Source organism: Carcharodon carcharias, chromosome 7 (genome assembly GCF_017639515.1).
Source record: "Carcharodon carcharias isolate sCarCar2 chromosome 7, sCarCar2.pri, whole genome shotgun sequence".
Classification (NCBI taxonomy): Eukaryota; Metazoa; Chordata; class Chondrichthyes; order Lamniformes; family Lamnidae; genus Carcharodon; species Carcharodon carcharias.
Genome location: NC_054473.1, coordinates 186,571,387 through 186,586,335, shown reverse-complemented (window position 1 = coordinate 186,586,335; position 14,949 = coordinate 186,571,387). Strand labels below are relative to the sequence as shown.

At 43.7% G+C, this 14,949-nt stretch overlaps 1 protein-coding gene across 2 annotated transcripts in view; it reads left to right on the top strand.

Moving 5' to 3' along the window:
* Positions 1-13,701, top strand: part of nae1 (nedd8 activating enzyme E1 subunit 1) — a 45,642-nt gene extending 31,941 nt beyond the window's left edge. For both annotated transcript variants that reach the window (XM_041192525.1, XM_041192526.1), the window contains exons 16-20: positions 4,092-4,178; positions 7,459-7,551; positions 9,656-9,770; positions 10,450-10,499; positions 13,462-13,701. In XM_041192525.1, coding sequence (XP_041048459.1) covers positions 4,092-4,178; positions 7,459-7,551; positions 9,656-9,770; positions 10,450-10,499; positions 13,462-13,571 — 455 coding nt within the window. In that variant the 3' untranslated portion in view covers positions 13,572-13,701. The remainder of the gene's footprint in view (positions 1-4,091; positions 4,179-7,458; positions 7,552-9,655; positions 9,771-10,449; positions 10,500-13,461) is intronic.
* The last annotated feature ends 1,248 nt before the right edge of the window (positions 13,702-14,949 follow it).

Sequence of the window (14,949 nt, the reverse complement as noted above, 5' to 3'; positions counted from 1 at the left end):
ACGTGACTCCAGGCAGGTATGTTGCCTCCCTGGTGCCTGGGTCACGATTGTCACTGAATAACTGTAGGGCACTCAAAAGCGGGAGAGCAAACAGACAGAGATGGTGGTACATATTGGTACCAACGACGTAAGTAGAAAGAGGATGAGGTCCTGCAAGAATTTAGGGAGCTAGGAAACAGATTAAAAAACAGCACTTCAAAGTTATTAATCCCTGGATTACTTCTGGTGCCACGTGCTAGTGAGTATCGAAATAGGAGTTTAGTCTAGATGAATGCGTGGCTGGAGAGATGGTGCAGGAGGGAGGGTTTTAGATTTCTGGGACATTGGGACTGTTTCTGGGGACGGTGGGACGGGTTGCACCTGAACCAGAATGGGACCAACATCCTTGCGGGGAGGTTTGCTAGTGCTGTTGGGGAAGGTTTAAACTAACTTGGCAGGGTGATGGGATCCTGGGATGAGGTTCAGCAGGGGGAGATGCACAGCCAAAAATAGAAGAGGGAGCAAGTGAGTCTGGAAGGCATAGAAATTATAGGCCAGTTAAGGCACAAGGGAGTTTGGCAAGGTTGGATGGTATTTTAATGCAAGGAGTCTGATGAATAAGGCAGATGAGTTGAGGGCACAAATGAACACATGGAAGTATGATGTAATTGCTGTCACAGAGACATGGTTGAGAGAGAGGCAGGATTGGCAGCTCAGTACTCCAGGATATAGGGTCTTCAGGTGAGACAGGGAAGGAAGTAAAAGAGGAGATGGTATCGCAGTATTGTTCAAGGAATCAATTACAGCAGTAAAGTGGGATGACATCATAGAAGGCTACTCAAATGAAGCCATTTGGGTAGAACTTAAAAGCAAAAAAGGAGCAATCACATTGCTAGGAGTGTACTATAGGCCTCCAAACAGACAGAGAGAAGTAGAAGAGCAGATATGTAGGCAAATTTCAGAGAAATGTAAAAGTAATAATGTAGTAATAGTAGGGGATTTCAACTTCTCCAACATTAACTGGGTTAGTAACAGTGTGATAGGTTCAGAGGGAACGGAATTCTTAAAATGCATCCAGGAGAGCTTTTTAAGCCAGTACTTAAAGATCCTACAAGAGAGAGGGTGGTCCTGGACTTAATTTTAGGGAATGAAGCTGGGCAAGTGGTAGAGGTATCAGTGGGGGAGCATTTTGCAGATAGTGATCATAACTCCGTTAGATTCAAGGTTGTTATGGAAAAGGACAAGGATGGGCCAGAAGTCAAAGTTCTAAATTGGGTGAAGGCCGATTTTAATAAGATCAGATATGATTTGGCCAGAGTGGACTGAGGGCTGCTACTTTAGGTAAATCTGCATCAGAGCAGTGGGACTCATTCCAAGAAGGAAATAGAGACAGCACAGGGCCAACATATTCCAGTAAAGACAAATGGTGGGACCAATAAATCCAGGGAACCCTGGACGTCAAGGGATATACAGGATTGGATAAAGAGGAAAAGGGAGGCTCGTGGCAGATACTGAGGGCTCAAAACAGCAGAAGCCCTTGAGGAGCATGGAATGTGTAGGGGGAAACTTAAAAAGGAAATTAGGAGAGCAAAAAGGGGGCATGAAAAAACATTGGCATGTAGAATCAAGGAAAACCCATAGTTATTTTACAAGTACATTAAGAGTAAGAGGATAACTAGGGAAAGAGTAGGGCTCATTAAAGACCATAGTGGTAATTTGTGTGTGGAGCCAGAAGACATAGGTAGGGTTCTAAATGAATATTTTGTCGGTGTTCACAAGTGAGGGGGACGAAGTAGGTATGGAAATGAGGTAGAAGGACTGTGATATAATTAAAGAAATTAGCATAGAAAGGGAAGAGGTTCTCAGTGGTCTGGCAGGCTTAAAAGTAGATAAATCTCCAGGCCCGGATGAAATGTATCCCAGGCTGTTGAGTGAGGCAAGGGAGGAGATAGCAGGGGTGCTGGCAATAATTTTCAATATCTCTCTGGCCACAGGAGAGGTGCCAGAGGACTGGAGGACAGCTAACATTCAAGTAGGGAGGAAGGGATAAACCGGAGAACTACAGGCCAGTCAGTCTAACCTCAGTGGTGGGGAAACTATTGGAAGCAATTCTGAGAGACAGAATTTATCTACACTTGGAGGGGCAGGGATTAATCAAGGACAGTCAGCATGGTTTTGTTAAGGGGAGGTCATGTCTGACCGATTTGATTGAATTTTTCAAAGAGGTGACCAGGTATGTGGATGAGGGCATTGCATTTGACGTAGTCTACTTGGACTTCAGCAAGGCTTTTGATAAGGTCCCGCATGGGATACTGATAATGAAGATAAGAGCCCATGGGATCCAAGGCAATTTGGCAATTGGATCCAGAATTGGCTGAGTGGCAGGAAGCAGAGGGTGATGGTCGAGGGGTGTTTTTGTGACTGGATGCCTGTGTCCAGTGGGGTTCCACAGGGATCGGTGTTGTGTCCCTTGCTGTTTGTGGTATACATAAACGATTTAGACTTTAATGTAGGAGGGTTGAACAGTAAGTTCGCGGATGACACGAAAATTGGTGATGCGGTACATAGTGAGCAGGATAGCCTTAGATTACAGGAGGATATAGACAGGCTGGTCAGATGGGCTGACCAGTGGCAAATGGAATTTAATCTGGATAAGTGTGAGGTGATGCACTTGGGCAGGACAAACAAGGCATGGGAATACATGCTGAATGGTAGGACCCTGGGAAGCACTGAGGATCAGAGGGACCTTGGTGTGCATGTCCACCGGTCCCTTAATGTAGCGGGACAAGGTAGATAGGTGGTTAAGAAGGCATATGGGATACTTGCTTTTATTAGCTGAGGCACAGAATATAAGAGCAGGGAGATTATGCTGGAACCGTATAAAACTCTGGTTAGGCCACAGCTAGAGTATTGCGTGCAGTTCTGGAATCCGCATTATAGGAAGGATGTGATTGCACTAGAGAGAATGCAGAGGAGATTTACCAGGATGTTGCCTGGGCTGGAGAGTTTTTGTTATGAGGAGAGATTGGATAGACTGGGATTGTTTTACCTGGAGCAGAGGAGATTGAGGGGGCACATGATTGAGTTGTATAAAATTGAGGGGCATAGATCGGTTAGACAGGATGGATCTTTTCCCCTTGATGGAGGGATCAATAACTAGGGGGCATAGATTTAAGGTAAGAGGCAGGAGGTTTAGAGGGGATGTGAGGAAGAATTTTTTCACCCAGAGGGTGGTGGGAATCTGGAACTCACTTCCTGAAATGGTGGTAGAGGCAGAAACCCTCAACACTTAAGAAGTATTTGGATGTGCTCTTGCGATGCCATACCATGGCATACAAGGCCATGGGCCTAGTGCTGGAGAATGGGATTAAAATAGTTAAGTTCTTGTTTGACTGGCACAGGCTCGATGGGCCAAATGGCCTTTTTCTGTGCTGTAGACCCCTATGACTTTATGACTCTGACCACTCATAGTCCACTTGCCAACCAATGAGCACCCTTTTCTCATGCTGTATAAATTGTTGTAACCTTTGAAAGTTGGTATTCTTGCATCTGTCCTGATAATGATGCAAGATGAAAAGCTTCGACAGCATATCTCTTTTTGTCAGCAATCACAGGATTGTAAATTGGAGAGAAACTACCACCAAGCCACGTAAGGAGATATTAGAACAGGTGATCAAAAGCTTTGTCAAAGGGGCTAGCATTTAAGGGGTGTCTTAAGAATGGGAGGAAGCTTTTCAACCCCTTGAGCCTGTTCCTCCATTTGATAAGATCATATCTTAAAAGAGGTGAGAGAGGGTGATGAGGCTTGGGGAGTGAATTCTAGTCTTGGAGTTACATGAGAATGTCCTGGCTAATATCCCTGTCCTGGATTTCACTCTTGGCTCAGTTGAGATCAGAAGTCTTGATTTGTGGGGAATTGTAGACTTTTAAAAAAAATTAGCATGGTAAGTTGGTGCAGCAAAGTGCTTGGTTTTCCAACTGTTTTCTCCATAAGCAGAATTTGTGGTTGGAGAAGATAATGCTCTTAAACATTTGTCATTGTTTTCCTGAATTTGTTTTGAGTTCATTTTTTTAATGGAATGTCTTCTAATCTCTGCTATCTCCACCACCAGGCAGGAATGCTGCTTTTCTACGACTTGTCCGATGCCGTTCGCTGGCAGAGGAGTTCAATGCAGAGACAACCAATAAAGATCAAATCGGTAAATGTTATCAGTTTGTGGGGCCCACAATGGCCTTAAAGGGGGTATGTTTAAAATAAAAATTAATAGTGGACATGTGCAGTCAGCCAACCTGTATTTGAAGATGAAAGGTTATGTCCAAAGCACTAAACTGACTTTCAGGAGTTTTGCAGTTGTGTATTTTAATTGTTTTAGTTTAGACTTTTGGAAGTTCAATGACCACAATCTTCTGTATTATGGGAGTGCTGCACTGTCTGAGGTGCTGACGCCCAATCTGTCTGGTGCTGTTAATTAAGAGAGTTCCAGAATTTTGATTCAGCAACAATGAAGAAACAGTTGATGTATGTTCCAGTCAGGATAGCATGTGCCTTGGACTATTTAGAGATGATGATGTTTCCGTGCACCTGCCCTTATTCTTCCAAGTGGCAGCTATGCTGTTCTCATCAAAAATGTGCTCCTTTTTATTCTGTGTAATTATACTCCTCGTCATGATTCATCTCAACCTCCTCCAGAGTTCCCTAGCATCACAGATGCCAGCCTTCAGCCAATTTGATTCACTCCACATGATATCAAGAAATGGCTGAAGGCACTGGATACTGCAAAGGCCATGAGCCCTGACAATATCCCGGCAACAGTACAGAAGACTTGTGCTCCATAACTTGCTGGGCCCCTAGCCAAGCTGTTCCAGTACAGCTACAACACTGGCATTTACCTGGCAATGTGGAAAATTGCCCAGGTACATCCTGTACACATGAAGCAGGACAAATCCGACATGGCCCATTACTGCCCCAACAATCTACTCGGTCATCAGTAAAGTGATGGAAGGGGTCATCGACAGTGTTGTCAAGCGGCACTTAGCAATAACTTGCTCACTGAAGCTCAGTTTGGGTGCTGCCAGGGTCATTTAGCTGGTGGTGCTGAAAATTGTGCAATTACAGCCTTGGTTCAAGCATGAACAAAAGAGCTGAACCCCCGAGGTGAGATGAGAGTGACTGTCCTTGACATCAAGACAGCATCTGACCAAGTGTGGCATCAAGGAGCCCTAGTAAAACAAGTCAGTGGGAATTGGGGGCAAAACTCTCCATGGGTTGGAGTCATACCAAGCGCAAAGGAAGATGGTTGTGGTTGTTGGAGGTCAATCATCTCAGTTCCAGGACATCACTGCAGGAGTTCCTCAGGGTAGTGTCCTAGGCCCAGCCATCTTCAGCTGCTTCATCAATGACCTTCCTTCCATCATGAGGTCAGAAGTGGGGATGTTCGTTGATGATTGCACAATGTTCAGCACCAATCACGACTCCTTAGATACTGAAACAGGCCATGTCCAAAAGCTGCAAGACCTGGACAGTATCCAGGCTTGGGCTGACAGGTGGTAAATAACATTCATACTACGCAAGTGCTGGGTAATGACCATCTCCAACAAGAGAGAATCTAAGCATTGCTCTTTGACTTTCAATGGCATTACCATCACTGAATCCTGCACTGTCAACAACCTAGGGGTTACCATTGTCCAGAATCTGAGCTGGACTAGCCATATAAATACTGTGGCTACCAGAGCAGGTCAAAAGCTAGGAATCCTGAGGCAAGTAACTCACAACCTGACTCCCCCAAAGCCTGTCCACCATCTACAAGGCACGAGGCAGGAATGTGATTCAATACTCTCCACTTGCCTGGATGAGAGCATCTCCCACAACATTCAAGAAGCTTGACACCATCCGGACAAAGCATCCCACTTGACTGGCACCCCATTCACAAACAATCTCTCCCTCCACCACCGATGCACAGTGGCAGCAGAATGTATCGTCTATAAAATGCACAGCAGGACCTCACCAAACCTCATTAGGCAGCACCTTCCAAACCCATGACTGCTACCATCCATAAGGACAAGGGCAGCAGACAGATTGGAACACCACCACCTGGAAGTTCCCCTGCAAGCCACTCACCTTGGATATATATCACCGTTCCTTCACTGTCGCTGGGTCAAAATCCTGGAATTCCCTCCCTAACAGCACTGTGGGTGTGCCTACACCACATGGACTGCAGCGGTTCAAGAAGGCAGCTCACCACCACCTTCTCAAGGGCAATTAGGGATGGGCAATAAATGCTGGCCCAGCCAGCAGAGCCCACATCCCATGAACGAATAAAAAAACAGTTTTCTGCCTCCTTCAGAAGTCAAGGTCAGCAGTCCGTGCAACCTCCAGTGCTAGCCATTATTCCTATTCACAGATATATAATATCAACAACTTATATTTATATTGAACCTTTAACAGTAAAACTTCACAACGTGCTTCACCGATGCACTTAGCAATCAAAATTTGACAACAAAGCATTTTTTTAAAAAAATTCTTCAGGGATATGGACACCGTTTGCAAGGATAGCATTTATTGCCCATCCCAAATGCCCTTGAGAAGGTGATGGTGAGCTGAGCGAAGGTACACCCACAGGGCTGTTAGGGAGAGTGTTCCAGGGTTTTAACCCAGCGACAGTGAAGGAACAGTGATATAGTTCCAAGTCAAAATGATGTGTGGCTTGGAGGGAAACTTCCAGGTGGTGGTGTTCCCATGCATCTGCTGCCCTTGTCCTTCTAGATGGTAGAGGGTTTGGAAGCTGCTGTCAAAGGAGCCTTGATAAGTTGTTGTAGTAGATCTTGTAGATGGTACACACTGCTGCCACTGTGCGTCAATGGTGGAGGGAGTGAAGGACAGATGAGCAAAAGCTTGGTCAAAGAGGTATGCTTTAAGGAGCATCTTAAAGGAGGGGACAGGGAGATGCAGAGAAGTTTAGGGAGGGTATTCCAGAGCTTAGGGCCTAGTGGCTAAAGCCACAGCTACGACTGATGTTGCCTGAAATTCTGAGAATGTCCAGCATCAGGCAGACAATAGTTTATTTCCTGATGTGTATCCTTTGCGATACTAATCATTCCCAAATTGTGTAAAAGGCTGTAACCTCACTAGCTGCCTGACCCTAGACCCAACATCTTATTCTATAAGTCTCACTGCTCTGGAGCATGGTGGATGATCTGGTGCAATTCAGATAAAAATGAAAGATGCATTGTCTGTCTGCCATGTACTCTCCTCAATTATGTGAAAACCATTTAAGTCTGTGGAAAAGATCAGAGCACTTCTTGTTTGCAGATGACAGTGCTCCTCTACCTCATCACCTTCGTACAACAACTGATCATGAATCCCATCCTTTACAGTTCATGCCCACCTGTTTGTTCCAACACCTTTCAGGCATACTTAACCTCATGTACACTAGGGTTGTAAACATCTTGCTTATGAGTAGATTTTTTTTTGCCTTCCAGCATCTTGCATGGAGAATCTCGACAGTGAAATGGTTTTATACATAATGCTTCGAGCTGTTGATTGTTTTCACAGGCAGCATGGGCGATACCCAGGTATGTACCCCCATGTCATGTTAGCAACCATCTCCTGACAAGCTACAACTCACCAGGCATGGAATTAACTCTCTGTATTTTCAGATTGAGATTCATCATACATACATACATACATACATACATAGGAATCATTCTCAGCTCACAGCAGCAGTCACCCCAATTGTCAGTGTCAGTTGTGGCTCAGTGGATAGTACTCTCGTCTCTGAGTCAGAAAGTTGGGCATTTGAGTGCCGCTTCCAGACTTGAACACAAAAATCTAATCATTGACACTCCAGAACAGTACTGAGGGAGGGCCAAACTATCAGTGGTGCTGTCCTTCAAATGATACGTTAAACCGAGACCTCATCTGCCCAGTTGGTGGGTGTTAGTTTTTTTAAAGAAGTGCAAGGAGTTCTCCCTGGTGTTCTGGCCAACATTTACCCATCAGACAGCATCAGTATAAAACAGATTGTGGGAGCTTGTTATGTGCAAGTTGGCTGCTGCATTTCCTACATTACAACAGTGAAGACGTTTCAAAATATACTTCATCACTGAAAAGCACTTCAAGACACCCTTGGGCTGTACCTAATTCCATGTAGCAGAATTTGCCCCATATCCCTTTGGTTAATTTCAGATTTAAAATGAACAACTGATGTTGCATTAATTTTTATTCTTTCATGGGATCTGAGCATCTCTGGCAAGGCCAGCATTTATTGCCCATCCCTAATTGCCCTTGAACAGGGTGGCTTGCTAGGCCATTTCAGAGGGCAGTTAAGAATCAGTCACATTGCTGTGGGTCTGGAGTCACATGAAGGCCAGACTGGATAAGGATGGCAGATTTCCTTCCCTCAATTACATTAATGAACCGGATGGGTTTTTACAAGAGTTACTGATAGTTTCATGGTCACCATTACTGAGACTAGCTTTTAATTCCAGATTTTTAAAATTGAATTTAAATTCCGTGGTGGGATTTGAATCCACATTCCCAGAGCATTAGTCTGGGTCTCTGGATTACTAGTGCAGTGACATTACCACTCTGCCATTGTTTGCAGAAGGCAGTTCCAAACTCCTATCACCCTTTGTGTGTGTAGAAGTGTTATCTAATTTAATTCCTGAAAGGTCTGGCTCTAACTTTAGACTATGCCATCTAACCTTTACCCCTAGGTAAGAAATTACTATTTGCCTTATCTGTTCCCCTTGATATCTTAAACTTAGATCAAATTGCCCCTTAACTTTGTAAGTTCCAGGGAATACAGCCCTAGTTTGTGTAATCTCTCCTCAAGATTTAATCTTAGAGTCCAGGTTTCATTGTGGTAAATCTACACTGTACTCCCTCCAAGACCAACATGTTCTTCCTAAGGTGTGGTGTCAGAACTGAACACAGTATTCAAGGTGTGGTCTAATGAGAGATTTCTTTAGCTGAAACATGACTCATACCACCTCATATTCTAGTCTTCTAGGTGTAGAGGTCAGAATTCTGTTAGTCTTTTTCATTGTGTCCTTGTGTATTTTCTGTACCTGTCCATGACATTATAATGATTTGTGTACGTGGATCCTTAAATCTCTTTGGACCGACATTGTTTTTAGCTTTTCACCATTTGGCAAGTACTCTGATTTATCCTTTTTAGGTCCAAAATGAATTATCTCAATGACCTATATTGGGCAAAATTGTGGAAAATTAATTCCCGGGGTAGTATCAGTAATTGATTCTGTCGGGGGTTATAGTGTGCTCTATCATTCTGTGTAGCAATGCTCTGAATGTCCTACCACGATGTGCTCCCAATAAAGTCATTCTGTTTGCTGGAGGAATATGATGGCAGAGTGGATAAGTGCACCTTGCGCATGTGGAAATAACCTTCCACACGAGAAGGATCCAGGTACCGTTCCCAGAATAGTGATCTCAGCTGGTGCATCAGTTGAGGGCGTGACAGTTTCCACAGTAGTTCTTGGTTAGGGAAGAGAGGAACCATAGCTGTTGCTTCTGGTCTGTCTCCTGGTTGAATCTCTATACTAATAAAAGACTGGATCACTGTGGAAACTGTAACCCAATGCTGGAGAGGAGAGGTCTTGCATTTTTTTCAATCATGCTGTGTTTTGAGGAGATAATGAATTTTTCTTCTGGCAGGTGTTTATAATAACCAAGTTGAAGAGGACATTGGAAAGTTGAAATCATGCGTGGTCAGCCTGCTGCAAGATTGGGGTGTCTCGGTATCCGTGAAGGATGACTACATCCATGAATTGTACGTTAGTGTTTAAACGTTCTTTGCTCAGTGGAAGATGTCTAAAAGGACAAAGCTGCTGGGAGAGGTTCACATCTGTTAGTCCAATTCACCCACCTCCAACTCCTTCAGAACCCCCTCAAGATATATCAGTGTTGGAACTTCACAGTCTCCCTCACCAACTCCTCCAGCGCCCCCCGACAGTACACCAATGTTGGGGGGGCTTCACAATCCCTCACACCAACTCCTTCAACACACTGAAATTATGCTAATTTGGGGGTTCATAATCCTACACACCAACTCATTCAGAATCCCATGACAAGAGATCACTGTGAGGGTTCACTATACCTCACACCAACTCTGTTATCAGCCTGAAACTATATCCAGAAGGGAATGGGTAATCACTGACTCCAATAATCTATTCCCCAATCTCATAACGTTCTGCGTGAAAGAGTTTGTCCTGCTTTCTGTCCTAAATCTCGTGTGATTAATTTTGTATCCGTGACTGTGCCAATTATGACAATTGGGGGGCCCAAAGGTGAATAAAGTAAAATTGGAAATGCGAAGTTGATTAAAATTTAATATTTGACTTTGGAAGCTACTGCATGTTTAAGAGAAAATGGCTACTGTGTTTTATCGACAGTTTAAATCCACTGTTAACTGCATAGGGTTTCTGAAGAGCCTACTTGTTCTCTTTCAGTTGTCGCTATGGTGCTTCAGAACCACATGCTGTTGCCTCGTTTTTGGGAGGTATGTTTCTTTTTTTTATTGGATAATTTCTGATTGTTATGGTGGTTATGTTTGTTTTGTTTACTTTCCCTTCCTGCCCTGCCCATTCTAAAAACGTTTTTTAAATATAAGCTGTCTTTGTAAAATGCTGCCTCTAATGTTTTGCCATTCAATGACATCATGGTTGAGTCGAGCCATTTCTACAGTTCAGTTCTCCCATCAATATCCCATCTTACCTTTTCCTAACTGAAATTTATCCAACCTCAGTCTTGAAATTTCAAATGTCCCTCCAGCATCCACAGTCTGTTTTGGGGAGAGTGTTCCAGATTTCCGCTACCTTTTGTGTGGAAAAAATTTCATATTGACTTCTCTCCTGAATGACCTAATTCTAATTTTAAGGTTTTGCCCCCTTGTTCTGGACTCCCCTATCAGAGGAAAATGTTTCCCTCTATCCATCCTATCAAAATCGTTTATCATTTTAAACGTCTCAATTTGATAACCCTTCAGTGCTATTAACTCAAGGGGATTCAAGCCATCTGTATTTGACCTGTCTTCATACTTCAGCCTTTCAAGGTCTGTATCATTTTGGTGAATCCGTGCTGCATCTTTCCAGGATCAGTATATCCTTCCCAAAGTGCAGTGCCCAGAATTGCTAGGTGAAGCCTCATCAAGGCTCTACAGTTGAAGCACCACTTTCTACCCTTTTGTAATCCAGGCCCCTCATGATAAAGGCCTACATCCTGTTAGCTGCCTTGATTTCTTTTTTTAGCTATGCACTAGCTTTTAGTGATTTGTTTACCTGAGCATTCAAACTCCCTTTTGCTCCTGAACGTTTCGAGTCTTTCACCATTAAGAAAATATTCTGACTTCTGTCTTTCTTGGCTCCAAAGTGAATTTTTTTTTTAATTTGTTGACGGGATGTAGACATCACTGGCAAGGTCAGCATTTGTTGCCCATCCCTAATGGCCCTTGAGAGCAATTAAGAGTCAACCACATTGCTGTGGGTCTGGAGTCACATGTAGGCCAGAGCAGGTAAGGACGGCAGATTTCCTTCCCTAAAGTACATTAGTGAAGCGATTGGATTTTTACAACAATCAATGATGGTTTCATACTTTCAATTCCGGGTTTTTTAATCAATTGAATTTAAATTCCATCAACTGTCATGCTGAGATCTGAACCCATGTACCCAGGGCATCCTCTGGATTACTAGGTGGGGAGATGGTGACATGGTGGTAATGTCACTGGACTAGTAATCCAGAGACCCAGGGTAATGCTTTTGAGGACGAGTTCAAATTCCACCATGGCAGCTGGTGGAATTTGAATTCAGTTAATAAAATCTGGAATTTTAAAGCTAATCTCAGTGATGGTGACCATGAAACTGGGATCAATTGTTGTAAAAACCCATCTGGCTCACTAATGTCCACTAATCTCACTCCAGACCCACAGTAATGTGGTTGTCTCCTAAGCGCCATCTGAAATGGCCTCACAAGCAGTACAAGGGCAATTAGGGATGGGCAACAAATGCTGGTTTCCCTGTGATGCCCACGTCCCATGAAAGAATTGCTTAAAAATCTAGTGACGTTATTGCTGTTGCACCATTTCCCCTACGTTGACCTCACATTGATCTCAATCTGCTCAGCTTGATAAGGGTCTTAGAAATTTCAACATAGTGGAATAAACGCCACAGAATTGTGGAGGATTTAAAAACCTGTTGGCTGGGATTGCAGTCATGAGATCACTAGAGTACGTCCGCTGCCGGTATGTTTCTAAATGGAGACCAGCAATGGCTGTCCAGTCCCATCAATCCACACCTCTCTAATATACTTCTCATATGCCTCGTCATGTTTGTATCAGTGCTGGCACCATATCAGGCCTTGCTCTGGGCATTCCATTCTCACAAAACCATTTGTGTTTCTTTGTTTGCACCGAGTATTGGCACAAGAGCGTCAGCCAATGAGTGCAGATGGGATTCACAAAAAACCAATCATTTTTATAACAAACATAGTCTATTTAAACGGAGGGCTGAATTTTAACTTATTAAAAAAATATGGGTGGGATTGGGTTGAGAAAAGGGGGGTTTGGTTGAAGTCTCAAAAATATGTTTCCTGACCCAAACCCACCTTTACTCGCTCATCTCCAGCTTTAACTGAGGTGGGAATTTGGTTGGGCAACCAGCCTGATCCATGAAGGATGGTTGCAACTTTAAATATGATAACAAGGCTGTGAGCTTTAACTGCTGTTGGCCGAGTTCCCAAATGGCAGCTTTATGATGCGAGGACTTGGTGGGTCGGGAGGTAAGTGCCTTCACACCTACCTCCTGCATTCAAAAGCTGGAAAAATGCTGGAAATCTGAAATAAAAACCTAAAATGCTGGAAATACTCAGCAAGTCTGGCAGCATCTGTGAAGAGAGAAACAAAGGGTTAACGTTACCTGGTTTGGTGGGGGGTGGTCTCGTCAGTGTGACAGCAAGGTAGAAAATGACAATGAAGCTTGAATTCATTTGCCTTGTCTGTGAAACCTCAGGCCCCACCTGAAACCCTCCCGACCCTACACCCCCAACATGCCCACAGCATCCACCCACACCTCAACAAATGAGCTACCGCTCCCCTGGGATCTCTAACCACTGATCGACCTCACCACCTCAACCAGGTAACCATTCTGCTCAATCTGTCTTACTACAGCAAGTTGGAGCTCACCATTGAAACTCTCCCAAGTACAGCAAGATTATTTACTCCAGCAAAGTCAGTGAGTGGAGGATAGTTACATTATACAAGATAACGTGTGTAAAATCAATCCAAGTCGCATACAGCAGGGCAGTCTCCAGCTGTGTTTTTGGTGGGATAATTACACATTCATGTCCTGGACTCTGGTGTCCCTCTTTCAGCCTTTGTGTCTTCAAAGGTTTTGTGTATCATTGCATGTTAGTTGGTTAATGGTAATCTATTATTAATCGCTGTGTGATTGATTTTTTTATTTCTCTAGGAGCTGCTGCCCAGGAGGCCATCAAAATCATCACTAGGCAGTTTGTACCTTTCAATAACACCTTTATTTACAATGCGATGATGCAGACATCAATGACTGTGCGAATGTAGGGCCCAGGTTCCCCACAGCCACAAGTCTGTGTGTATATGGAGACAAGGAGTGTACTTCCGGAGTTGTTTTGTTAGTAACCAATTTATGTAACATAAAATTCAATTAAATTAATAAAATTCCATAAGTTTGTTTTTGTAAGAGTGCTAAGTTTACTCCAAAGGAATGCAGTGAATATGGGTGCAAAAACATGACTGAACCAACAACCTTTCTTGAATGACCAAATGAAAGCCTTTGCATTGATGTTTGAGAAGCTGGGAAATACTTGTATCTTACAGCTCTCATCCTGATCAAGGTAGACTGGTACTGCCAAGTGTTGGAGCCTGAGTGTGCTCCACCTTTGCCTCTTTGTACCAATTCACATTTATGCCCTTTTGAGATGCAGAACGTGTCTGGCACAAGCCAGAGCTGTGGGTTCCATCCTGCTGGATCTGGCATTGCATTTGGGCAATTGCAGATGGCTAGTGTTTTCAGTTGGGTGTAGGTCAAACACCTTGCTACATCACCACTTAATTGAGCAAGACGGTGTTAACAGTCCAAGCTGAGAAGTGTTATTTTGGGATCACTGGATTGGTGTACCTTGGCTGCCAAATGGATGGGATGGGTGTAAAACGTCTATGTAAAACGCAGGCAAAAGCAGGGGCTGTTGCTGAATTTTCATCCCTTGCAACAAAACAACAGGACCAATCATTTCTAGGGTTGGCAGATGGTTTGAGCAGTCATCCTGAACTGTGGCAACAGTGCCACACATGGATCTGATCTGTAGGCTAAAGTCAGACTAAGTCATCTGGCAGACTACTTTCAGGGATCCATTTGAAGTTGAAAGATGCTGTACTTGTATAGACACTGTTAGCCACACCAGGTTACACATACAAATTCATCATTTATACAAGGTTATTGGAACTTTGAATCGGGTGAATAAATTAGAGGAAGAACACCTGTTTGTCTAACTAAGCAATAAGCTACTAAGAATATAGGAACAGGTGTGGGCCATTCAATCCTGGGCCAGTTCTGCCATTCAATTAGGTTTAATTTACTCATTTTGGTTCCATTTCTTTAATATCATTGCCAAACAAAAGTCTATCAATCTCAGTTTTAAAATTGTGAACTAACCCCCCAAGGCAGCAGTTTACTGGCAGGGAGAGAGGTCCTGAATACGTACTTACTGACATCACTCCTGAACTGTCCACCTGTGATTTTGAGGCTATGTCCACTTGTTCTGGAGGAACGTCCAGGGGAAATAGTTTCACTCCATCCACCCTATCGTTTCTTTGCTCTTTCGCAGCAAAGTTGTGAACTTTAGTTATCAAGTGTGGAGCCTGGTGCAGGGGGAGGGGGAATATGTAAAGAAGACTATAGAATTGTATCGAATTTACAGCC